The sequence below is a fragment of the Hetaerina americana genome, unplaced genomic scaffold (assembly GCF_022747635.1).
Source record: "Hetaerina americana unplaced genomic scaffold, ioHetAmer1.1.p SCAF_4, whole genome shotgun sequence".
NCBI lineage: Eukaryota > Metazoa > Arthropoda > Insecta > Odonata > Calopterygidae > Hetaerina > Hetaerina americana.
Genome location: NW_027286985.1, coordinates 13,810,583 through 13,838,035, shown reverse-complemented (window position 1 = coordinate 13,838,035; position 27,453 = coordinate 13,810,583). Strand labels below are relative to the sequence as shown.

The following is a 27,453-nucleotide window of genomic DNA, read 5'->3' as shown; positions in this document are numbered from 1 at the left end:
TTTTTAATTTGAACTCTTAATTGCTACTTGTCGCACCAGCGTTGTATAGTATAAAGTATTAGTATTAACAGGGACATGATTTAGTTTTCCTCGTCAAATATAACGAAATTAAGTGGAAGCGCCCCCAAACATATGTATTTTTAAGATTTGTCGTATACATCCTTGGAAGGAAATTAAGAGATGCGTCCCCCGAAGAAGTTTTGACGAAACAAATTTTCGTTCCCTGATTGTCCACTTTCTTTAAGGCGTGCTTTTTGCTTAAAATTGCAATTAGTGTAAGAACTTAAGAAAATACTGCGTTGTAAAGTATTTAATTTATTACAACGTATTCAAGACAACATATAATAACAAATTTTACAACCTTTTAGTTACCACGTCACAATTAAACTTCTTCTTGGGCATTGACCGTCGCAGTAGTTACTTTGTCTGAAAACTATCATTCGAAGTAAGAACTTTTATGCCGAATGCAGTTTTTGGCACTAGATGAACATTAAGCCACTGAATCAATGAGCTTGGAGAACCAAGTTGGAAGTTTAATTGAGAGTGTAGATATATTTTGTTATATAGAAATATCACAAAAATTATCGATTCGTGTCGCTATGAAATGAAACACGAATTTATTATACATGAAGTTACAAAAGCGGCGCATTATTGCGTACAATATATACAAACGTTGACACTACTTCATTTTATACAAAGTAAGAAATATATTTATACATATATATGTACAAGACTCCGCGTTCAGTCTCTGCGTTTGATCTTTTTAATCTCACTCTATGAAAATATACAAGTTTACCTGCGCTGTGGAGCGCGACCGCATTTCTTCCACGCGTGGCGACCAGGATCCAATTGCACTCACTCTGCAACGCATTCGCACGTCATAATTCATTTGGACGCCACTGAATTAATTTTTGCATTTCAACTATTTATGTTTCTATTATCCATGAGATTAAACTTCGTTAAGTTCTTCTTGAACTCATAATAAACATATAAGAATTTGGCAGTATCTCATTCTTCACAAACACAGCTTAGGAATCATTAAGGTAATTGACGTGTGTTTAGGAAATGGAAAACCGAAGGCATATCACGTTCCATATCTTGATCACCAGCGTGTTAGCTTAAACATGGTGAAATCTTGAAGCGAAGAGCTACCTCTAGTGATTAGCATATGATTACTTACGTAACCATATCTTAGTAATTACTGATTGTTTGCAGGTATCTCGGATAACACTTGAAATGCAAAATAAAGTTAACATAGCCTTATCCATTAGAAAACAGACCACTTTTTGAAAAAACACTCAGGCCCTCATAACAACTAGTCTTGCGTCGAGAGATCAAATTCAGTCAATTTTTTGTAGTCAAACACAAACGCTAAAGCATTGTCCAACCAATTGCACTATTTTCACCATCACTTCTCAACGAGATTATGACTCTAAAAGTTATTCATCATTATCACAGAACCAAAATGGAGAGAATATGTTTTTGGAATAATTTTCTAAGGAGTGAGGTTTCAGTGGGCGCATTTCACTCCTGACGCTACCTCAGGGCAAACGATGTGGATGGCTTGGGACTATCGGGGGAATCTGGTTTGTGAGGTAGCGGTCTGTTTGCCATTGAAATTGGCAGTTGATTTTGCGACGGGGGGGAGCCGGTCTGTCCTACGGTCACAGGGAGTTCCGTGTACACATGGACCTTTGCATCCGTCGGCTCAGTGTACTCACACACTATTCCTCCGTTGCTTTTCACTCTTACTTCAGGAGGCTTTTGTACATTGGGAGGGGGTGGCCTTGGAGGCTTGTTTGGTGTGAGAAACGTTTCGCCGAGGGAACGAAGTAACTTAAAAGGCGTGTTTGGGGGTGGTGGAGGCGGGCCAGAGGCTTTATCCTCATCAGGCTTCTCCTGAACTGCCTGCTCATCCTTCATCCTGAGCCTAGGCGGCCTAGGATCACAGTTACTGGCTAGCCCGTTAACGGGAAGTTCGGTGTACACGTGCTGTGCTCTGTCCCTCGGTTCCACATATTCGCACACCGCAGGAGCCTTAGGAGCCGGCCTTCTCTTACGAGGTGACTTACCAGTCCCACGCCGGGGCATTGGAGACCCAAGAGGAGAAACAAGGGACGCGATGGATGCCAAAGATGCCATTGAAGCTGATGCAGCCAATACAGGCTCCAGTTTGTCCGGGGATGGGGCCCGCGTTCCGACACTGTTGTATGACCTTGCTTCCCGGTGTCTTCCCCTGCGCCTACGCCCGCACTTCCTCTCCTGCCCACTGGTGTTTTCACGCTTCGGTGGTTGTATGACGTCGTACAGATTCTCCTCCCTCCCTGGTTCATCGTCATCGTCTTCATCTTCGATTTCGTCGTCTTCGTCTTCCTCGTCGTCGGTTGTACCGACTGACCTCCCCCTTCTGGAGGCCTCCATCCTACTCTTCTCCTCCAGTTCCCTCTCTTCCTCTACTTTAATCATATCATACAGGTGTTCTATCATGTCTCTCGCCTCGCTGTAGTTCTCGGGGTCGTCAAGTTTTTCTCTGAGGGCCATCAGGAGCTCCTGGGTCAGTTCCTCCGGCATAGTCTGCGTCGCCTTGTCTTCCCGTTCAACGTCATCCTCTTCACCCTCTTCGCTATCACCCTCGGCTCCCAGAAGCCCACTACCCTCAGCTTCTCCCAGTATCATTCTCGGGAGCGATCTCTTTCCCGCCGTTCCCTTCTCCGCATCTTCTCGCTCACGCATTTCGTTATAACCATCTACGGATAGCCTGGTAATGGAATCAGCTCCGGATATGCCGTCTTCGTCGCCGTCCACCCTTCCCTTTCCTCCTATCACAGCGCCGTTGACCCTCCGGCTCATGACCAATCCACTGCTTAGCCTTGCCAACACCATCCAGGTCCAGCAACCTGGGGCTTCATCCCGTTCAACAACCGTCATTTGCCTCCTTTCTCTCATTCTTTTCCACCAGTTGCTTCGACCTATCCAGGTTACCGTCACTATGATACAAATGCAAATCACCACTGCCACAAATATCGTATTTAGAATCTTTTTATCTCGTTCAAGTTCTGTTTCTCCCAGGTCCTCGTCTTCTTCGTCTAGGTTTGTATATACAACCCCCCCGGCTCCAGCGGCAGTGTCGGGAACGACCGTTACGGGTTTATGTCCAACCGGGTTCTCCATGGCATCGCACTTGGCCTCGATACCACCATCTCCCTCCATTTCGCCTCCGTCCTCTGCAGGGCAAAAGAGAGTAGCGAAATCTCGCATTCTCATGAATCCTACAGACACATTAAAGCAACGTGCGAGATAGTTGTCCACCAAACACATACTGGTATTGTACAGGGAGTAACTCCATTGATAAGGAGACGGGTTTTCTTCGGGAGTGTCTTCTTGCTCCGCCGTTAGACCCCTTAACCACTTCACCATTCCACATCGACAACGGGAACGAAAGCGGTTGTCTGATACGATCATAGCGACGGGCCTGGCTTTTCCGTCGTCGTCTTCCTGTGACGTGGAAGATTGGGCTCCGCGATTCAGATGAGGCAGTAAGGACAAGGCGCCGTTCACCGTGTCACCAAACACATTCTCCGTTATGTTCAGCTCCCTGGCCACAGGAGCCACCCGTTTGAATCTACTTAAAGTGGCTACTGCTCTCTCATATGGATCATCATCTAGCTCCATTTCCTTATCTCCACTCAAGGCCGAGGAAATGGCTGCTCGCTTTACCTCAACGCTCCGGTTTTCACTGCCGGAAAGGTGGGAGTATACTTGCAGTAAAGGTGAAGATGAAGAGGACGTAGAGAGGTCCTCCGAAATATCGTGGTCTTGGATCGAATAAGGTTTGATGAGGCTTGAAAAAGACCCAGGATCAAGTCGCAGGAACGTGTTGTTGTGCAGACGGACACGGTCCCAGTCTCTCAAAGAAAACCCCCTTGAACGCACCACCTCAAATACGTTGTCGGTGATGTTAGCTGTGGCAACAGTGAGGTTGAAGGCTCCGCCGCTAACTTGAGTTATCCTGGAAAACAAAAATAAATACCTTAGATCTGCATATTTGACACCAGTTTTTCATATCGGCCATCAAACCGAATGTTATTATCGAAATTGCTTTACGAATAGTGCCTATTTGCAAGTTCCACATTCCTTTGAGTTTTTAGTGTAGGCTTAGTGAAGTTAGAAAAATAAATTATCTGGTGAAAATTAAACAAAAGCGGACCTTGTTTCAACTCTGCTATCCATTCTATGATTGCTATGCTATTATGTTTCTTTCATTACATATCAGACATGTTATCAACAGGCACGTACGTGAATTTTATCGTATTCGAGTATTTCTTGTTGAGTTGAACTTACCATGAGTTAGTGATGGAAAAGCGACTGACGGCTGAATGTATGGCGATATGAGACAGCTTCCGGATAGAGACGTTGTGCAGGGCAAGACGGAAGCAAAGGGTGCGGCCACTGAAAGCTCCCGACTCCACCTCGCCGATCTTCACGTTGGATATAACTATACCGGAGAATGTTAAGGCAGAAAAGGCATCACGACGTAGCATGTGCACTTGGGAGGACTCGATCACAACCATGGTGGATGAAGAGGGGAAAGCATGGCGCGGAACCCACGGTACGGTTACGTCTCTGAGGGTTACCTGCTGTAAAAAAAAGGGGAGACTCATCAGGTGCACTGCAAGAGGTAAAGAGAGAACTGCGGAAACCAGCCAAGAGATTCCTTTGATACTAGAGCATTAAATAACTATACATAAGGCCATCAGTGTTATTGCAAGTCAGGGATTCCACAAAATCTTAAAATTGTATTTTTCTATAGATGTTTGTTATTAAAAATTAAAGTGAAAAACGCAATTCATCTGCATTCACTAGTGGGAAATAATTGTCATATCTCGACATTCAGATGCGCTAGAAAGGTTTGGAATTTAGCATGAATTTTAGAAGTAACCATGAATTACGCACAATACTTGCACTTATTGAATATTTCTTCGCGGATATTGTTATTTTCCTCGTTTAATTCCGTTGTACAATATATATGGAATCACTTCGTCTATTATATCATATAAGTTTGTTCTATTTTACAGCCTGAGCTGTTCAAACACTATTAACAGACACAACGTTCAAAACCATGTTATTCTGTTACCAGACGTCGGGGGCGACGGTTGAGAAAACTTGTTACTAAGACTTTTGAAGATGATAAAATAAATAATCGAGAATTTCACCGACCGAAATCAGTATTTCACGGCAAATCGGAACACTTACAGTTGTGGTCAGACCATTTCTTTGGGGTCCGTCTAGGGCATCAAGGATTTCCGGGGTAGACTCCACCGAGAAGGCGTATTCCCTCAGCTCCAATCTGGAAACGTTGGACGCGTGGAAGGAATTGAGCCTCCCAAAGGAGGTTGAGTCCACTAAAACGTGGCCCACCATTTGGAGACGCACGGACAGGGGGGGCCTGGGTCGGACTGCAGCGATATTGGCAGCCGCGTCTGACCCCCCCTGCGACGCCATCGACGACCCCGTCCCCACCACGCCCCCGGTCCGGAAGGCGCCGCTCTCCCACGACACCGACTGACAGTCGCCCACGTCGAGCCGCACCTCGGAAGGTACGGGCGCCATCCCAGCCCGGGACGGCGGCGGCGTCCGGGGCGCGGGCTGCGCGCTGCGCTCGTGCCGCCCGCCGGCGTCTTGTTGGCTTTCGGCGCTCCGGGTCTCATCTCTGAGGCGAGGGGTGACAGGGCGATCGTCGGAAGAAATGCGTTGTCTGAAGGAGAGGTTCCTGGAAAAGGTTAGGCGCGAATGGACGGGCTGTCCGCCCGTGGGCGGCGGAGGAATGTAGAGGTTCCTCTTGAAGGACACTCGGCCGGATGATCGCAAGTGTAGGGATGCGATGGCGGGGGTGCGGGAGAGGCTTCCCGCTTTGAACCTGACCGCTGCACATCCAGATACTTCCAATTCCAGTGTCTCCGGAGGCAGAGAGTTATGGTCCAGAATCAGTTCCTGAGGGTGAGGAGGAAAGAATCTATCAAGTTAGGAATATCCTGTTTAACATTCGTAAAATATCGGGTCAGTACAATTGCGGAAGAGTTATCTTAGTAGGACTTAAATATAAGATTCCTTAATGAATGTTAGGGAAAATGTTTGGTACAAGGTCCTTGAAAAAAAGTGAATACACGCACACACGTTGGCAATAGGGCCAAATATAATTCAGGAAATATTTTTTCACCCAACGTGCCATTTCTTCATTCTTTTGTGAGCTGGAATAGAATGCTCGGGAATAGACTACAATCCTTGGGCCGTTGTTGCTCCTCTCTCCCTGCTACTCGTGTATTCACACCAATCTTCATAAACTGATTACTTAATGTCAAAGGGCAGTCAAAGTCAAAGAGGGGAAGGGATCCGGGTGAGGTATACACAAAGGAGAAAGGATTGTGGAGAAAGTTTGGCATCACGAAATAAAAAACCGAATTTTTTATGGTAAACACTCGGAGATAATGAAATCGTTGATATTCTTACTCCATGCATGAAATGATCAAGAGTCATCTTCCAAATTGACTCTTCATAATTGGACATTCCTAGGAGCTTCGTGGATGAGTTTGGGCTTCTTAAGGAAGGGATGAAACTTCATCATAGAGTGTGATTGGGGACCTAATGGAAGGTCAGCATACACCAGAAACATGAGAAATGAAATCACCAATATTAGTTTTTGCGCTCAAGGTGTCAGGTCAGTGGTTTGTTTTGGATAGGGGAGGGACATTAAGGGCCGACCATACTATTATGACCATTATGTTATATTATCCAAACTTTCTATTTTTGTACATGCCTATCCAAATCCACGTTTCAAGTTAGTTAATTAAATTTAAAGTTGTAATTGTTTTTTATGAACAGATCTCTCACTTTTATCTGTGTTATTTTCTTTTAGCAATTGTTTTTTCTTCATAAAGCACCTTTTGTTTGTGCTTGAACTAACTAATTCACGCCTTTCATTGAACGTGATTCCTCTTTCCATGGAGATAATTTTCATGTTTCACTATTTTCATCTTCAATTTTTCTCTATTGTCTTCGTACGCAATATGCTTTACACCCTCTCCAATCAGACCAGCCTTCATGGTGAATTCATTCGTACAATTTGCTCCGGTGAGTTATTCCTTTAGATTGCTAATATGAATGGACAAATGGTAATATTTGAGAATTGAAGATTTGCCAAGACTCCATTCGTGAAAAAAACTAAGAATTTCAGAGAGCCTCCTAGAGTCTCTTGGTGTTATCATTCCAGAGGAAAGAGCCTGTACAAACACACAAAAATAACTGGAGGGAACTTTTGGCTCGGTCGAAATCTGGAGGAATCCTAGGGCCATGGTGGTTGAAAAATGTGTCTTCGTGTTGAATGTTAATATTCCGTCACCTCACTAATTCCAAACCTTAAATAAGCAAATTTTCTGTCAATTTACCCTAAAAAAATAGTCACTCAAGGTATCGCATATCATTCCCATAGACTAAAAATGTATGTTTTTGCTGGTACAGTGGATAAGTATGTATAATTTCCCGATTTCAGGAAATCGGGAAATTACAGGAGGATATGACATCCTGCGGGATGGCTGTTTACATTAATGAATTCAATCGTAAGTATCATAAATGCGTACAAGAAGACATGATGAATAGCATTCAGTTTTCACCTTTTTCGTGAAATATAAGATAGTTGCCGTATTTTTGCCGCAATTTTTAACGAGTATATGATTCGAGCGTATTAATTTGTTCAATCTAACAGCTTCCAGGTTCTCTCTTTTCACAATGGTAACTAGTAATGGTCAACGGTAATTTATAGGCAATTCATTTTATTCTGAGCCTTGCATTTATTTAAATTTCCATTTTGTGGAACGAAAGTTTGGTCTTTTCGGATATGTTACGATGTCTCCTTTGATTCCATTGCGAACGAACTCGCCCCCAAGGCTTTATGGCGTATCACAAGTTCTCCCTCATTTGACGTATCTGATCACCCTAACAGGGAAATCATTAGGAAGGCTTCAGTTCGGAGCTTATGGCGAGAAACGAGTCGTGACACGTTAGGGAATACACGACATCTTTAATTAGCGAATCTGATTAGATACTAATCGCGGGATGTTATCTCCAGGGTAGGGAGGCGGGAAGGCAGCGCTAAACTGCTATAGATATGTATAATGTGTCGGAAAATTGATAATTTTCTCTCAGTAATTGAATTAAAAGGGTCCTGAGATGAATGGCATAAATCGTCATAAACAAAAGCAAATTCCTGTATTAAAAGTGCAACGTTAAATGATTACATACATCGAAGATTTAAATATCTCGAGTGATTTATTGATAGTCCTCTTTCAACCATTTTTAATTTCTTTTATTTTTCATTTTTATGTCGTTTTAAAAATTAGGAGCGCTGTATCGAGTTCCTGATAAATTATTTACTTTGTACTATATATTTCGTTCTTTGTGAAAGTCAATTAAAAGAATACTCAGCGGAGGAGAATCTTGGTTTAAATATGACTGCAGTTAATGCCGAACGGAAATAAAATTCATATGATTACCCGAGGAAAAATTTTCTACATGAAAAGGTATGCGTGGCTGAATCGTGTTTGAATGTGTGTGTGTGTGTGTGTGTATATATATATATATATATATATATATATATATATATATATATATATATATATATATACATACACACACACAAAATCGAGAGAGAGATATATATATATTTATTTATTTATTTATTTATATAGACAACTTATATACTTTGCGGAAGTATGTACTTGGTGAGAAATGAACATTCAAAAGAAGATAATGTGGTGAGTGTTGCACCCGACTACAGGCTCAAGGGTCGCAGGTTTGAATCTTGACTATATCCTGAAGGTAGCGATCACGAAGAAGTCAAAAATCATATTAATAAGAATTGGAGTGGTGCGCGGGTCCTGACAGTTTTCAGCTAGGCAAAATTATATGATAAAAAAAGTGTTTTAAATGTAACATTTTGTTTCCATTGTTATTTGCCTTGAAAGCGTACCAATCCTCAGCACCGGCCAACCGCGTTCCTCGGTGGAGAGCGAAATTCTCGAGGGGGGCACATGAAAAGGGACCGAATCTCGTTCGGGAAGCGCGTTAATCGCGTTAACAGAATTCAAGGCGACGGGCTCAAGCACCCGGCCCGATTTTCCCCGTCTCCCGTGACGCAACCGTCTCGTGTGAGCCACGCTCTCCCTTTCGTCCACCAGGGAAAAGAATAAAGAAAATAAAACAAAAACGCCCCAACTTTCGCCAGCCAGCCCGCGAGTCGGAACGTTTTCCTGCGGCCGCCGCCATCGTGGTCCATCCGGTGCGCCCTCCCGTCTCCTCGGAATCCGCGACGAACTCAATTCGGTCCCCCCGCATTTCTTTTTCTCTTCCTCTCTTTCCTTCCAGCCTCCCGTTCCAGAAAATACCACCCATAGCGACTTCCCGCGTTTGTCTCTCCCGTCTGTCTCCCTCGTTGCTTCTGGTTGAGCTGTAGTAAGTTCATAGTATATGACCCGGCAATCCACCCAGACACGACTGCGCATGCATGCACTGGGCGATATTTTCGGAGCGCACGCGGAATCCGAGGTATTTGTCAGGAAGGGAGAGGGAAAAAAAGGGAGATGAAAGAGGGAGGAGGGATGGAGAGAAAGGAACAGGCGGTCGGTTCCCCGTGACAAGTGCGTCTTCTTCGTTCTCCCTCCTTCCGTTCCGACGGCAGGGGTTAAAAAAAATAATGTGAAGTCCGGCTCGGGAGAAGTTGAGAGCCGGCAACGCTGTTCGGGGCGGAGGAGGGGGAACAGACAGGTTTTTCGCATCTCTCCCGTCTGAGCCGCCTCCACTCCGCTCTCCTCTCTCAGTCCCAATCCACCCAAGGCGAAGGAGCCTTCCGCCCCGTCTCCCGCCGCCTCACCTATATGTATACTATATATCCCTCAAGCACGGCGCCTCCCACCCGCCGACTTTTCCCACCGCTCGCCTTTACACCGCTTCTCTTCCCCGTGGACACATCCCCATTACAATATTCCTTTTGACCCCAGGGTGAGGGATAGGCGCATGGGGGCGGAGAGGTGAAGGGGAGAGAGCGAAGACCGGTGGGTGGAGGAGGGGAGGGCCTTCGGTCCACAATGGGATGGGATCCGTGCGAGTTGAGATAGAATGGGAGTGTAGCAGACGTGGATGCGTTGGGAGGGGTAATAAATCGAAGGATAGCATGTGAGCAATGGAGGAAACGGGCTCATTGTCTGGGGTGGCCGGAGGTGGTGGAAGGACTGAAGGGAAACGTAGCGCTGGAAGAGAACTAGCAATCACCGACCGAAACGTTTGGGTGAAGGCACAATCAGACGCCGAGCTCGTAACTCGGATTCGGGAAAATCGCACTCGAGTTTTCCATGCCGTGCCTCACTGAGGGTGCACCTAGAAGGAACTATCGGAAGCCTTATCATCACAATTTGCAGAGGTTGTTCGGAATAAAATCACTAGAACGAATAGCATGGAAGGAACCAGCGCTGAAAAAAAAATATTTTTGTCGCTTTCTTCATCATGGCTTTACCATAATTGATAATTGGCTTTCGAATCGATGGTACTAAGGTGTCCTTGGGGTGTGGGCTGCGTAGAGGGCACATAGTGACTCAACGTTGAGCAACAGCACGCTCCATTCGCACCCAAGCTATCTTAGTAACTCAGAAGTAAGGGCAATTTGTGGTATCCATTTAGTCGAATAATCAAAAGGAAAGAGAATTTGTGAGAGGTGAAATGTGGTATTGGTAATTAAATACACATTTTACAAACCATTCATGACGTTTTAAAAAATTTGAAAGGTGCGAAGCATTATATTACAGCGCAGTTTTTATTCTCTTCCTCTATCGCGCCACTTAACTGGGCAATATACTAATGTCATTCCCCCTTCCAAAATCCGTAGGTAAACCGGATATTATATGAAACATTTGGAATGTATACTGACTTTTGATGAGTTTTAACTCCCGTCCAAGCTTTTAAGTGCTCTTTTATTTTCTCCTTCATAGTCATTTTAAGGGAGATATTTCAGTTGATATGGTTATTGAAAAGATACGGAACGTTCGCTTATATCTTACCCACACTAACCCGCTCGTCTTAATAAATAATGGGCGGGTTAACGAGCCGAAAATGTTAATTTGTATCGCCGGTGAAATCGACTTGCCGACTAACGTGAAAGCTAGATGTCTGACGGTACTAAAACATTGTTGTTCGACCTATCGCACCATAGATGGGCTCAGCGTGAGACCTAATACCACTTCACGCAGAACGAAGTATCGTAGAAAGTACTTGTTGCGCTAGTGTTCCCGGCAATGTTGCCAAATGAAAGATTTTGAAAAAGGACACTCGAGCCTACCTCGACGAAAAGGTCACCATTTCCCGCAGTCAAACTTCAAACTATTAAGTGACACTTCAACGTCAAAATATTAAGTGTTGTAAAAATACTATCACGTCACAGGACGAGACTTGTTAAGGCGGCAGCGAATCTCCCCCCCCCCCTTCCCTCTCACACCATTGAAATGACTGACCCGCGATTCCCGGAAATGCATTTGACCCTTGGCACAAGTTCGGCAATCCCTTCAATCCTGGAACTCTTCGTGAACCGAGGCAATTTTCTAATATCCGCGGAATGTCTGAATACGCCTGGGTGTGGGGTGGGGGCGCACTCCCAAAGAGCATGGCGTGCTTCACTGCCAATTAAGACTGTGGCGGACTCGCCTTCCTATCTCCCTCCCTCCTCCCTCTCTCTCTCTCTCCCATGGCGCCAATTCCAGCGAATTCTTTCATTCTCCCATTTCCCCCTCCACGACGCTTGCTTTCAATTGAGCAGCCGATGCTCTCTTCTCCCCAGCCTCACCGCGCGTAGGAGTTGGTTAGCAAGGGAAGGGACGGCGGGGGACGAGGAAGACCTTGTGGCCATCCCAACAGAGCCTGAAGAACAAGTGAATTTGCCCCCTCATCAAATGGACCACCGGGGCGGTACATAGATGAGGAACCGCGTTGTTACTCCGTATGCATGTGTTTACATTTCAAGCACTTAAATATCATTCCCTCCCCGGGGAATAAAAAGCTGTTCATTGGCCATGGCGCCAGTTCTGTGAGAGATGTGATTTATCATAATCTATTAGAGTGTAGGAGCGTTGTGGAATTCATTTCTTGCACGTCGAATGTTACGTCCAGCCTGTCGAGCACTGTGCCCCAGTAGAATAGACTACACGACCCGCATGTCCAGCCCCAGTTTCAACACGTCTTTACCTTAATGAATGCATATAGATTTTAATGAACCCACGACGCTCACATTTGAAGAGAAACGAGTGTTGCGCTGCTAATCTTTTTAACATTGTAGAAATATGACTTTTTGCCCGATTTGAAATTATTTCCGGAAACTTACTCCCTTTTGATATTTTCTTTCACCCTGTTATTACTTCGCCTCTGTCACACCATACATAATAACTTCATTAACGCTCTTCCGCTTCTAAGACTGTTTTCGGGAGCCTCTTCGACCACATTTACCCATGACTTTCTCGGTCTACCCCTTTCTCTCGAGCAATTCACTCTTCTTTCGCATCTGTTTCGAGCTTCGTCCCTCCTCAATTTTCTCAGTGTGACTAATCCAGGGAAGCACATTTCTTTAGTAGTTGATCTGTGATGAAATAACACAGACCGAAAAAGTGGCCTACAGTTTTGTAGTATTATATCAATATATCAATGATGATATGCTTATTCACATATTACGGATCAATAAAATGTGGATATTATAGCTTAATACACGTCAGTTATCTCCGCTGGTGACTTCTAAGTGCAAAACACAATTTTTTTGGGCTCGCGATCTCATTAATTTATTTCTATTAAGATATTGAAATAGTTAAATTTTTAGTCTCTCATTACGAGTAATGTATCCAAATCTTAAGCTGCAAATGTGCAGCTGGACTTAATCGACGTTTAATTCCTTTCCCGTAATCGTGTCCGAAGGCGAGTCCGAGGTGCAGACTTCAAAAACAGGCATTCAAGACTCGCTGTCAACCATGTGCGTCGAATCTCGGATAGTAATGCCCGCCGTAATGGCTCGTGCCTGGAGGGCGTCGGCCGGAGAAGGCGCCCTTCTACCACACCACACCTATTTACGATTCCAAGTGAGCAGCGCGATCGAATCTGCCGAAATCTCCCGATGTTCCTTCCTTTCGTAAGCCTGTGTGGTGGTTGGCGGCAGGACGCGAGTTCGAAGGCCTCTGTGGAGGAAGTCGTCGCGAAGCCCCATCGCCCTCGCAAAAGATTGACTCCCTTTCCCCTCTTTCCGTTGACGTACAAGGACGGTTTTCTTACGAACCGTCTCCCAACACCGCTTCCAAATGGGCAGGCAGGGAGGATGGCGTTGCCGGGCAACCCGTTTCATCGATACGGATGCCATTGTTGACAAAGGCGCACGGGAGGAGATTATGTGAGTGACTAAAGTGCTTACCGATGGCGAAAGCCACTCCCTATCTTTTCCCTTCGAATCGCTCGATAGAACAATGAAAGGGTGATATTTGTTGAGTTTCTCGATCGGGAAAATAAGCTGGTGAATGTGGGAGGAGATGCCGGTCTATTGGTGTTCCTTGCGATAAAAATGACGAAACAGGAAGCCATTTCGTAAACAAATAACTCGATTGTTGTACCTTACTGAGAAGCATCCATTTCTTCTTCGTTGGGGGCATCCATTTCAGTTCATGTGCAAACGATTTGCAGTGGATCTTAGTTGATTTCTAGATACCTACGTCGAAAATACTCTTGTATCCAGTATTTATAGAGGTATTAGACCTGAAGGGACGCGCATAACGGTAGACCGATCGAAGAAATGGAAAATATTTGGAGGGCTTGTTTGAAGTTTTGATAATACACGAGGTATGCTCTGACAATAAGGTTTCCAAACATATGAAAGATGAAATTGAAGTTGTTAGGTCTAACTTGATGGAACCACTGTGTTATTAATTTACCTGATGTGACTGAGGATACTATAGTCGTCGAAATCAGTTGGAAAATTAAAAAAAATTCTGAACTCTGTAAAATTCCACCAAACAGTTTATTAAAACTGTACAACCGGCTACGCCATTTATAGCATCATTAGTTACATATGCGTAAGTCTGCATTTCAGTACGTATGGCTACACTGTAAAGTCAATAGTCATAGTAACTCGACAAAATTTACTGTGTATATTTCAATTATTCAAGTTAACATCGTCGTGCTTACTTTTATTTTTCTACATGTTGTTAAAACATTCAGAACGAATTGAAAATTTGTTAGAAAAATGAATTAATAATAATAGGACAAGGGGAAACGAGATAGGATCGAAACAGTGGATGCTCCTATGTTTGCCAGAGGCATTATATTGGCCATGAGCAAGGATACATCAGCGCTGTGGTGACATTATGTATTTTTTGTCGTATGCCGTGACAGGGTACACATTCTGCCTGGAATACTGTAAAAATGATTTAAAAGCGGAAATCGTGTTCTTGAAATGCCCAAAGTTGTCGCCTACGACTGTAGAATGTGAATCGATGATGCTAATAAGTAGCTCGAATTTTCCGGTCGTAAATTTGGACACGACTGACCGTAGAGAGGCTTTGAATCCTTACTGAGTGATAGTTGCATCTTCGCACCTCAATGACTCCCTGGGTACCCTTTTTCTACCTCCACTCCCATTTTACTTTCACAGCCCTCGCAGCGTGAGTCCATTGCTAGCTTGTTTACCTTTTAAGGGCCGGTGGCAATAAATTTCATCGCAGACGGACCTTCTCGCCTTCATTTCCCAAATGCATTGAAAATCCTTTCCCACGGGCTCTGCCTATCCGCCCCTTATATCCTGGCAGGGTTCAAAAGCGGCGTTGTCAAATCTACCGGCTCCTCGAAGGATGTGAAAAGATAGCCGCATGACTAGAAGAAGTGAGTCGATTCAACCAATGGTGGGCGTGCAATTTCGACATTTCACAACGTTTAGCATTGAGTGATCGTATCTCACGGCTGATATTCTTTGAGTCACACTATTATCGTTAGATAATGCCGATTGTGGCTTACAATTCTGTTTGCCAACTTCGGATTTTCGTTCTATTTTATTTGTTTGGTAACGATTCTAAAACAGCCAGTTTTTACCAGAAAACACAAAAAGGGCAAACAATCGCGTTTATAATGTTTACGGATATTGGAAGTTTTTCATTTGTTAAATACTACTAGCCGTAAGAGCTCAATTCAATAAATATGAAGGTATTACTCTTACGTGCATGTTCCTACCAATATAATTGCATAACACGCTTGGAAAAGTATTTAGAATTGATGGAGGTTACAAAACCAATTGTAAGCGTGTCCTTCCGGTGCTATTACTTTGTCGAACGTGGCATTCAGTGCAGTTCTATTTAACTATCTAGATATGTAAAATTTTAAGTCCCCGATCTTTCATAAATTGTTGAGACTTTCCATGCTTTCAATTGAACATATGTTTTTCTATGGCCATGTTTTCTGTTTTCCAATTCTAATAAATGTGGACGTAAAAGCATGCACCAAAATTCATATCATTCGCAGTAGCTATATTGAGTGCAAAGAGAAATAAATGAAAAAGGCCATTCTCTCTAATAGCTTTAATATGTGGAGAAGGGCAATAGAAAATAATATTTGCCTATTCCCTGCAAAATCAGAGTACCTCCTGGGATTATAAATACCCTCTGGTTTTACAAATCCTCAGGGTTACCTTCTCATTTGTCCAGATCATGCCTTCAAGCATATTTTGGACTGTTGTACATTTGTATTCATCAGTTTGTCAGTCGAATGTACTGACCTTTCCCAACCGGTCAACATTTACTCATTGTTTTAATGGTTTACAGATAGAATTTCCAATCTGAAAAATTAAGTTTGCGCTACGACATAATCCAAAAACTGCGCAATACATGTCACCCAGACTTGAGCGATAGTGTTATTCATGTGAAGGGTGACTTAGTCCTCATCCTTCCCCTCCAAAATGCCTAGGCCACACAAGCTGAAAAAAATGCTTAGCGCAAGCCGGTTCAGGAAGTGAGTACACGGTGTATGTATTTTAATAATGATGGTCATTGGCAAACCCGTGGGCGTCTCCCGCGTAAGCGAAGATACGTGTCCTGAAATGATTTCCGGGGGGGTACCAATTTTAGCGTTAGAAGCTCAGGGTGAAATTAATTCCAATAGAAGGCGGTGTAGTCGTAAGACTAATAATTAACAGCAGGTTAGAGAACAGTGCACTGAAAAATTCAGCATTCGTGCATGTTTGTTTTCTCCAAACTTTCAAAATCATTGGAAATGTTAATTAAAATACTCTAGAACATTGTAGACGAGCGACGTTTTCCACAATTAATAATTTTCCAGTCAGCCGCTGGGAAAGAATACTGAAACCTTAAGTCCCATCAACTCTGGCCATATATCATTGCTCCTAAGTTCAACTTAATGCTACATCTTCTTGGTGCTTTTCTTATAAATTATTATATTTACAAAGGGTATTAGTATATTTAGATTGAATGCATTATCTTACTAAAGGTCTACATCATTTGACGATTGGAATAAGTTACTTAGGAGTGTGCCTCGTGATTGATTGGCAAATAAAATATTTCTGTTTTTGATTTCGTTGTGTAATCTAGTGTAAGCCAATTCGTCACTTGTTCCACGTTTTAATAGCGTAAAAAATATACATAATCCTCGCGAATAGGGTTTTCGCTTTCATATGAAATACATGAAATGCCATTGGATGAAAGCGTCAAGGGGAGAATTCACATTCGACCTGATACATATGTTTTTGCAATCTGTGCCGTGATCGTCACTACCGTTTCCGTCCTCTGCCTTGGGTGGGACTTCCTCATGTCTTTTTTAGTCGTTTCCAAGGTAACAGTCAAGTTCCCATACTCGGCATGCACCGCCTTAACGGGCGGGACTGCTACTGCGATTGCCTCGAGCCGTTCATTTTGTTAGGATCCCCATCTTTCCGACAGCAATAGATAACTGGCTGGGTGACATGATGATGAACGCGAATGAGGCCGATTGCCCCTTTCTCCAAGTGTCCAAATTCGGTTCTTTGCAGCTCAGCCTCACACCCGTTACCTTTTAAAGATACTTCCTTAGCAAAATAAATATCAGCCAATGGAAAAAAGGTTACGATGTTAGCGCAGAGTTACCAAACCTCCCCCATTGCCCAGAATCTCGTGTAGTGCACATTTTCCAAGAAATTGCGAGCCTTCCTTGTTAAAAACGTTTTCCGCTGTTCTTTGCATGTAAACATTTTCATGCTCTACTGTTAATTATGCATCGGATGCACAGTCGATAACTGTATGCATCTCAGAAGTCAAACTTAAACTTATAAATATACAATAAGTGAAAAGGATTTGATGCATGTCTATTTTGCCTCATGGTATATCATTTATGAAATGTGTTGTAAATTTAATTTCTTTATTTAAACTGCAGTTACTATTACTTAAAATTACGTAGATTCTGTGAATTGTTTTCGATCCCGTCATTTGCCTTATTTAGACAGCAAGGTGTGACGATGCTGCTGTAGGTGGGCGCGAGATAGGTGAATTAAATGACTACGGAGCTCCGAACGCATAATAACAGTCATTGAAACGTGTGGTTTTTTTCAGGGGGGAACACGATTGTGGAATATTAAGATAAACCTTAGTATTCTGTGTTCGCTATAGCTCATCGGTTCGTTGAGAAACCCTTGCGAAAAGGAATAATGCCTGGCGGTAAGAGTATGTTAAAACTGGTTGCTAGGCATCAAAGAAGGCCAGCGTGAACGTAGTGATGTCGTAATTAAAATTTACCCCGAAGATATTTATTTTCGCCCTTTACATATCGATGTAAACATTATGTCTCAAAATAAATTCAAGGTTTTGAACGGAGAGGCGATCACTTGGACATAATACGGAACGTTATAAAATCACATCGATCGTCATATACTCATTAATTTGCCCGCGCCGTGTTCTGAATGTGTAAGAATCTGTTTTGTCGAAAATTGATTTCTTATGATGTTTTATGAATGAGTTGAATGTGATGCCATCCCAGCATTTTCCACTTCTCAGATTAACTGTTCCCAATTATAATGTGATCAGTATATTTTTCTTTTTTTTTAATTTTAACGTACTCTCTTTTATTACACGCAAGGATACCTATGAAAACCTTTCCAACAACCCAGAACTCTAAAATATTTAGTATTTTTCAAATATTAAATTTACAGCCTAGAAAACAGACGTCCACTGCCGAAGTGCCAAGAAAAATTATGCCAACCCTCCGAGAATTAAATAGAGCCAGTAAGCAAGAAATCCGAAACGGTTTCACCGGCAATCTGAATTTGACTGGAGACGTAGCATGAAAAAGGGCGGTCTTATCGTATCAGGAACAAAGACGGTATCACCGAAATTTAGACTTTCGGAAGTTTTCAGTGGGGAAAGGGGAACCTCTCCTAGACCGCAACCAAATAAAATTAAGAGCTCGACTCAAAGTTTCCCTATTGTTAATGCCCTTGGAAAAGGGGAGCTCTTCGGAAGGCGTGTTTCCGGAAGTGCTTGAGGAAATACCCCTCTTAACACCCTCCCCATTTGGTTCCCCCCTTCGGTGCCTTTTGTCTCTCTCCCTCCACTACAAGCCGTCGCTCCCCTGGGGATTACGATGTGAAGGGTTGAAGACTTGGGAAGTACTGCATTCTAGGCGCGAACTCCGTCACTTGACAGAACATGTAGGGGAAACATCCCCCAATTCATTTTGTTATCTATTCCGGTTCTTGTTGCCATGCTGCACGTATCCTAAGATTGGCATCCCTTTGATTTTCCTTGGCATTATTTAGTTTTATATACAAAGGTTTTAGACGAATTAATTACTCCTTATTGATTGGTTACTCGTCGAAGTTCAATATTATCTTGAAAATATAATTTTTTTATTATTTTGGGGACGAAATGCCAAAGCTACGTCTTCGTAGGTGGAAACACTGCTACAATATGGAAAAAGTAAGTTCAGGTGGTTTGCATAGCTATTAAAATACCATCACGAACTTGTTTATCATTGTATCATAATGAAGCTCCTTTACGTTTTTATGCTTAATAATAGGTCCCCAAGAAAGCTTTGCTGACTATAATAGTTTTTACCTTTCGATAATTTAATTAAAATTGCTGACAGCGTTTTGGAATTTCCAAAAATTCCCACCGAACTACCAGTATTAGTTAACTCTATACCATGAATATTTTCTCCTTAAACTGAAAATTCTGTTGAATTATTTTATCATTTCTGCTGACCTCAAGTGTTGAGAGCTTTAAAAGAATCGATTTGCAAATGAAATTTCATTTGAGATTTCTTGCACATGTCTAGTGCTGAGACTCGTATTAGTAGTCGACTCAGCCCTCTCTCTCTTAAGAAACTCCCACGTCAAAAATTCCCATGCGGTTTTCGTCGTAGGAATCTCCTTAAGTGAGTTAAAGAACTGGATGACTAATACAAATACAGGTCTTAACTGGTGAAGTCGTCAATTTAACTGCTGGCATTCGTCGCCGGCAATACGATTTGTCTTGTCTTTGGATCTAAAAATTAAGGATTGCCATAATATTTCCTAACACTTATTGTAGCAGTGCATTCCTGTGTTTCGAGCAACATGCGAAGTTTCCATCCAAATATTAGGAACTACTGGACAAAAATTTTCTGCGCTTACTAAGCAATGTGTCTAAGTGCGCTCAATTTAGTCAATTGCATTTATTCCACAAATTCCATCAGAGAACTAATAAATAGGTACAAATTTATATTAGCTTATGTGACATTAGTCTCCATCGAAATCACTGCGTACAAGCAATGTTTCTGCTCTACTTGTGAGTTGTGTCCTCGCCACCACACCACTATTGTTTCGCGTAAGCAATATTACCTTTCAGCGATATTTTATTGCCGGCATTTGTATTCAAAAGAGTTCGTCGTCATTCTCAGCGGAAGCCACGGTTAGTAGCTGAAAATGATTCACGAGCCGTTCGCCCCCTTGCGTTCCTCTGTAATGCTTAGCTACTGTCACCAAAGAGATAACGAATAGGAAGATGAAATAATAGCGAAGGGGTACGATGAATTCTTGCGCCGGAGAATCATGGTCGAGAGGTTTAAATCTCGAGGCATTGGGGGGATGGGGCGGCTTAGTCCTTAGAAGCTTCCTCATTAATCATCGCCTTCCTTTCGCAGGGATTTAATTTTCAGCACAGCACATATTCTCAGCATATTCAAATGGCTGGGTTCAAAAAAATTAGCCACAGCGTATCTGAAATTTACGAGACCACGGAAAATATGGGGTAGGAAATCTCCTCTGAAATGGGCGCGACCGGAATGTTTGAGACTCCTGATTTCTTTACTTTCATTTCCTTCACTTTGAAGGCTAATTTGAAACAAAAACCGGCAAAAAAATGATACTAGACCACTTCAGATCCAACTTCCACATAATAGTCGAGTATATTGCTCTTCTGTGCCTGAATCAACCGAGCTTGCATGGCTCCCACTCCACGGGCTCCTCGGGAGAATGGAGATCCTTCTCCCCTCTCCACAAACCCTTACGACGGAGAGTGCTGGAGCCGGAGGATTTGAAGACAGCGCGAGGATTAGTTCCGCGATGCTCGGTCGCAAGTGCGGCTCCCACGGGGTTGGAGAGGACCGGAAATGGGAAGAGACGCATGGAGGAGGTAAACAAAGGGGCTGTTGAGAAAGAAATACGCCCCGGAACGTGGAGACGTGGGGGGACGTGGAGACAAGTGTTGTGTGGGCGGGAATGGGAAGGAGCCTGGAATCTCCGGAATCCTCGTCTGCGTAGAGGGTGGAGAAGTGGGAATTTTTGGGGGTTGTTGGTTACCGTGCGTAATAAAATGGTGATGAGGCGTGCGCATGTTCTACATCCTTCTAGGGGGCATTTTAGTTATCACGAAGAGAAGGGGAAAAATGTTGGAAAGGTTAAGGTTACAACTGCTGTACAGGGGTCATCAACAGCTCGCTGAATCACAGCGAAACGATCCACAAAAAACATAGTTATAGTGTTCCAGCATTTACGATGACGATCTATTCTCAAAATAACGTAAAACCATCCTTGAAGGTGAGAGTTTGTGGATTGTGGCACTCATTGGGTTTTTAAGGAGCTCGGACGTAGCCGTCAAGGTTTAAGATCACTCCGGACTCAGAAACGATTTATATACTTGCCTACATTGTACTAAGAAGCTAACCGTTACTTTAAAAACAATGGGTTCTCATGAAGTTACGACTTGTTTGACTCACGAAAAAAAATCTGCTCATAATTTTGTGTATTTGCCTTTCTCACTTGTTTGTTCGCACTGTGCGTACGTCGGTGTGAAGGAAATGCGGTCGCAGTTCTGTCATTTGCTCTTTGATACTAAAGGCAAAATTCTCATCTAATTACACGAGGGCAGAGAGTGCTTGGTAGCAATGGAATAATATTGGACGAATTCGCACGCATGAAGAATATGCTCACTCTCAAAGTTATGACGCACTCATCTCCTCAAAGGTGCGGTAGCCATTCTCCAATTAGTGTTGAACGTCTGTGGATATTGTGTCCACAAAACCATGCGGAACTTCTTCCTGGAAAACTGGTTTACTAACTGAAAATGATCCACATAAGCGCATCATCGAATTTGTATAATCAACTCGGACAGGCATTCAGCTGAGGAACAAGTCTGCTTCGGCATACCACTCGGATAAAGATCTCATTCATAGGCAAGGTAAAGGTATAAAAAGGTCATCTCGTACATAGTTCTCGGTACTCGGCAGTAGAAATCCTTGATGGTTATTCTCAATGAAAGTCTAACGGGCGGGCGGCACTATCACATAAACGGCAAAGCCAGAGTGGCATGCCGATTCTTCGGGCAGGAGCCAGCAGTATGACGAGAACAAATAACATCCGAGAGGACGTGCATGAAAGAAGTTAAGCTCGGCCCTGGAGAAGGCTTCAGTCGACAGCATCTTGCAAAAACCACACCCCTCGCCGTCACCGCTAGGAGAGAGAGTCCTTCTCCGGCTACCCCAGTGCGCAGCGCCTCAGCTCTGCCCGTCGACTCTCGACGCTGCCGAATGCCGCCGTTCTCCCGAACCCCTCGCGCTTTTACTCAATGGGAGCGGGACCGCTCCGCCGAAGGGAGGGGAGCCAGGAGGGATGTTTGCGGGGGGTCTATCCTAACAGAAACTCGCTTGGGTCCGGGAGGCTGGGGACGAGGGGCATGGAGGGGCGGCGGGGAATGGCTCCTGTGTGTGAGCCGGGGGGAATAGAGGGGGTAGGACGTAGCTGCGCGCGCCAATACATTCGGATGTAACACGTGGACCGGCGGCGGGCATTTCCGCGTGCGTTCTTCCAAGGTCGGCGTTCCACTTATTCCTTTTTTTTCGGCGGAAAGAAGCAAAAGAGAAACACACACGCCACCCCTCCAACGACTCCCTCCTCTCGAGCGTCGAAATCAGTCGGGGTGGGTGGCACGTGGTCGCGCGGCTTTCAATCGAAGGGAGGTGCTTCGCTGGCGTGATTGAAACACCGGAGAATGGAACATTATTTGTTTCCCCCGGTATTTCATACACCTTCGTCGTGTAATTAAAAAAAGCGTTAAGTGATTTGAAATATTCAGAGTCAGAGTTGGGATAGAAATAGGTTTAATTGGAAGCGAAGAACTGTTGGCTAGATAGATTGAGTCAAAAGATAAGGTTGGCAGGAAAAACATCAAAAAAGGAAAAACTGGTCAAAATGTTGAGCTCTTGGTGTTTAATGGTGCGGAGTAGAATATTTTTTACCGCGCAGAGGGGTTTCATGAGACCAGAAATAAGCGCACTAGTTTTTTAAAGGACCACACGTTGGAACTACCTCTAAAATTGAAATTCGCCCTGTGGTAAAATACCTTGGGTATTGCTTTCGTTGCCCTTTGCTGTCTGATGACCAGAGGAGGAACGGCAGAAAGTCGAATCTACTGTTATCGTATTTGATGGCTCCGGGCGAAACAGAAATTAACGAGCTACTAAAATCAAATCCAAGAGGTAACACATTAACAGTTCAGACTATTAACTCAAGACGCTTCAAGTGGTAACAAAGAATACCCACTAGATGAGCGACGTAGAAGTGCTGTGATGAAACCTAATCGGAATTCATGCTGAAAAATGTGGTCTGGAAAAATAATTGGATCGTTGGTCTTTTTCGACCCTTATACCGTGAAGTTTCGGGGAATTAAGAAAGCTAAATGAATTAATGAAAACCTGATATTTATTTTCTTTTTATTACTTATAAAACTGGGGACAACAATTTTTCAAAGGTTTCTTTGTCATATGTTATGTTAAAAAGACGAAAAATTAAAAGCTACAATATTCCGAAATTTTTCCCTAAACATTCCTTTGTTAAAATGGGACTGAGAAAATATTATTAGGGTCATGACTTAATTCGGTTTATGAAAATCGATATGAAAAATGCAAATACTTCGTGAAACAGTTAAGTATATGACAGTTGCAGATAAGAGTTGCACGACTGGAAAATATCCGCAAAATTTCGAGGAGGCCTATTAATCTTTTGAGGAGATCTTGACCAAATGGCTGATTCTTCTATGGCGTATGATTTTCATACAAGCCATTTCTTCAACTTTGTGGAACCTGCTCGAAAGAAACGAATCACCACAGAGCCGATTAATCATTTTGGGATGGTATATCATTCAGTGTCAGGAGATTGTTTTAGGAGGAGAGTTGAATACTTGATTTCAAAAAGCCGAACCCTAGCAATCCAGCAAACTCGTGAACTCAATCCCAGACGATGTGAGGTCACTGATGGCGTGGCAGTGTTGTACGACTCAAATAATTGCATAATTTTTCGAGATTAAGTATGGCTGAGAAACGCGGATTACCGAATAAAATATGTCTCATCACAGCAAGATCTTTTTCAAAGCTTTTTTCATGTGGTCATTTAACACCAACATGTGCACGGTCGGTGATGTCAATGCATGACTTTGGTTTGGAATGTCACATACCCACCATAAAATTGAGTACATCAATTTATTGGAAATGGAAAATGAGGACGAATATTCATGAAAATGTTTATTACGCTTGTAGACTTAATTCCATGACCCTCGTACAAAAAGTTTTTTATTAATTCCGTATCGTAAAAAACCTATCATTTAGAGAGCCCTTTAAAAGACGCTATAAATCATAGATATATTATTACAATTCAACTGATTAGGTGGATTGGTCGAAATTAAATATGTACATAATGAAGAATAAATGTGCATAATTAAAATGTCGTGAAAATGAAACGGGAAAATATTTTGTCACCAAGTTCGATTCAGTGATAAGAGGCTGGCTACCCTAGGCTAAGATCATCTCATTTTCAGAAGATAATTTTTGCAATTTTTGAAAAAATGGAATCGGCATGTATGTAAATGTAAGGGTTAATAGTATGGTGATGCTACTTGTAACTGCAAACCCTAGTAGGTGAGGGGAAATGAACTGTTTCATCGCGTTGAGCCAATGTGTGAAAATGGTAGGCGTCTATAATTTCAGTTATTGAGTTTTCAGTATAATTACGAATTTTAAAGTATGTTTTAAATCTTGAAAGGCGTAATTATTTTACTGACATACAGGGCTTAAACAACTTGCCCGAGTCATACTCTTGGGTACCATTCAATCTTGCAGGATTAAACGACGGTGGTGGATCCAATTTCCAGTTGTTAAAATAACTTTATCGAGCTCATGAAAGGTGTAACGTTACAACTTGAGTACTCCATATAAATATACGCGCTCTGTAACTAATTTGCAGGTCACGAGTGCTATCAACCTGGAGGCTGTACATTGAGTGATCAATGCAATGATCTTAATCGTACTTCGATTAAGGTGCAAAATGACTTGATTCTTTCAAAGCACTCCATTTCTCGTAAAATGGACCGGTCACACACTCAGCACAAGCGAAATATTGATTAGAAATAATTCTAATTTGCTTTCAGTCGGACCTCAACATTTGTCCGTGTAGTTTTTTCCAGGGAAGTGATAAGTCATGATTAATTTGGAACGTCTAGAAAATGATTCTGTAACTGAATCGAAGGAACTCAAAAACTTGGTTGATTCCACGTAACGGTCTCCCAGGTGACCCAGGTTTCGTTGCTGTGCATTATCATGAAGTAGTTCCACGATGTCACGCATGAAACAATTTCCTAGATTTTGTACCTGTCTGGAGAGTGGGTGATTCTCAGTTACTGAGACTCCATAGTATATTTATACTCAAAGGTAACTTTATAAATCACGTAATTTCCCCAATAAATCCCATTTTTAATTACTATCCTATTATCGTTGCATAAATTATATTCCTACCGGGTTTGCCAATTCAATATCCCCGCAACCTTTAACAGCTGCTAATCTGTAAAATGAACTTGTAAAACATTCCAATATTATAAGGAATCACCCAAAAATGTTTTGCAGGGTCACGAAAAAATTACGAGGCAATTAGTTTACGTATGATGCAAGTGGGAATGCAACAGTGCTTACAGCAATACACACTGACTACATAAATAATGATCCCATATCATAATTCCATTTTACGGGTTTACTGATGCTATTCGCACTTTAATGAAAATGAGATACGATATTTTTCCTTGGTAGATGCTAATAGCTGAGAGGATTTAAATATCACATCGGATTACTAGGTGAACTACATTCACGAAGATAAAACAAATAAATTAATAAACTGGTTCATCTTATTTTGTTGAGAATGCCATTCTGATAACGAAACTTAATTTCTCATTAGCGGTTACAATCAATGGAAATCCTTTCATAATTATATCCAATCACCAATAGAAAAATTAACTACACCCTTGGCCAAATAAATATCGGAACGTGAAAGACGGTGAATGCCTTTCAAAGATAAATTACTCAGCACTAGTAATTACGAATCGAGTTGGATGCCCAACCTGTTGCCTCAGATCTTCGACATTGGGAGGTGTGACAATATGACGGGAGCAATGAGAGAGGGTAATGATTTTTCTTTTACCGTAATTAACATCTCACTCGAAGAAACTGAAACCACACGAAGCCAGAAATACTTAATAGAACTACAAGACACTAGTGTAAAGAGGAAATATACCGCAAATTCACGAAAAACTCAGATGAAGATTTAAAGCCATTTTTCATGCGTGTATAGGCGAAATCACCTGCATGGCAATGTTAGTCGGGTGATATATGTTACCGAAGGAGGACACAAATGACTCGCAACAGTTCCTGCAAGTGACAGCAAGTTCTAACTTAAAAATAAATAATGGGGTTTACCAGTTAGTACCCAAGTTTTCATCACTTGCCTGTTCTGGTGAACAGAAGCATAATACTTTGAGACCATCCTTGACGAAGACAGGGCGTAAGGAATCCACGTAGCTGTATCCTCGTCTCCCGTAAGATACGGCGGCGACCTCGGCCGTTTGCGGCACCTCATTAATCCGGGTACAGTTGCACCAGCCGAGGGAACATAGGTTCTTTGTGGAGGTGACCGATGGATCGATGGTTGTTTGGGGTAGGGGTTCTGGAGAAACGATGGTGATGAGCAGAGCCATGGAGAGTATAGGCAGAAGGATGCTGTCGCGGAAAAAAGATGTCTCAAGCTTGGCTTTGTTTGTATTTTTAGCGATTTCCCTCGGTGTTGGCGGTGGTATCGTCGCCCTTCCTTTATTGTCAGCCGGCGTGATACAACCCATCCTTGCCGACTTGACAACATCATAGCGGCGGCTTCTGCTAGCTCGACGGGCGATCGTCCTCGGGACTCTTCATCCTTTCCTACTCAGTCTTTTCTCCAGCGTTTCTCCTTGCTTTCTAGTTGTTCTGCAATTCGCGTTCACAAATAATACCATCCCTTCAACTCGATACTGCTGATTCTAGCAACACAACTTATGTTTCGACAATGGTATCGCAAGAACATTTTCAGAATGCACAACTGGGATAATGCAAATGAAAAATGATAGAGTTGGACAGGATTATTAGCGTATTCTCGTGTCGCTCACGTGTTATGCCGTTCGAAATAACTGCTATCAACAGCGCGCATATTAATAGACGGAGCACTTCTTGCGTCAGTTAAAACTTTTCCTTTGGCGTAAAAAAAATAATTAAAAAGCGGCTTGTCGTCGGGTAAATCACCGTGTCATTTAAGAACTGTGTGCAATGACGTGCTCGGTTGTTCTAATGTAAACTAGATCATAAGCTGATGATATTTTCTTTACCGCTGAAGTAAACAATTTTCCCGACGATCACTTAAATCTGCCTTTCGCTGAACTTTTTTGTTAATACACTATCTCCTTAATTCTTTTTGAAACACTCGATTACCCGTCGCTTCACCACATACGCGCGCGAGTTCTTGAGGTTTTTGTTTTCACTAAATGTGCAGTAGTCTTAGCCTTAAATTTGAATAATCCAGTATCGGTGCGGTGT

The 27,453-nt window shown here is 42.8% G+C and overlaps 1 protein-coding gene across 1 annotated transcript; it reads right to left on the bottom strand.

The window, feature by feature from the left end:
- Nucleotides 1-328: 328 nt before the first annotated feature.
- On the bottom strand, nt 329-27,453 carry LOC139692566 (uncharacterized). Its single transcript, XM_071590809.1, has 4 exons — nt 26,337-27,453; nt 5,254-5,991; nt 4,342-4,637; nt 329-4,009 (listed from the first exon to the last, which is right to left on the bottom strand). Exons 1-4 carry the CDS (start codon nt 26,724-26,726, stop codon nt 1,537-1,539), a joined length of 3,897 nt encoding a protein of 1,298 aa, XP_071446910.1. The 5' UTR covers nt 26,727-27,453; the 3' UTR covers nt 329-1,536.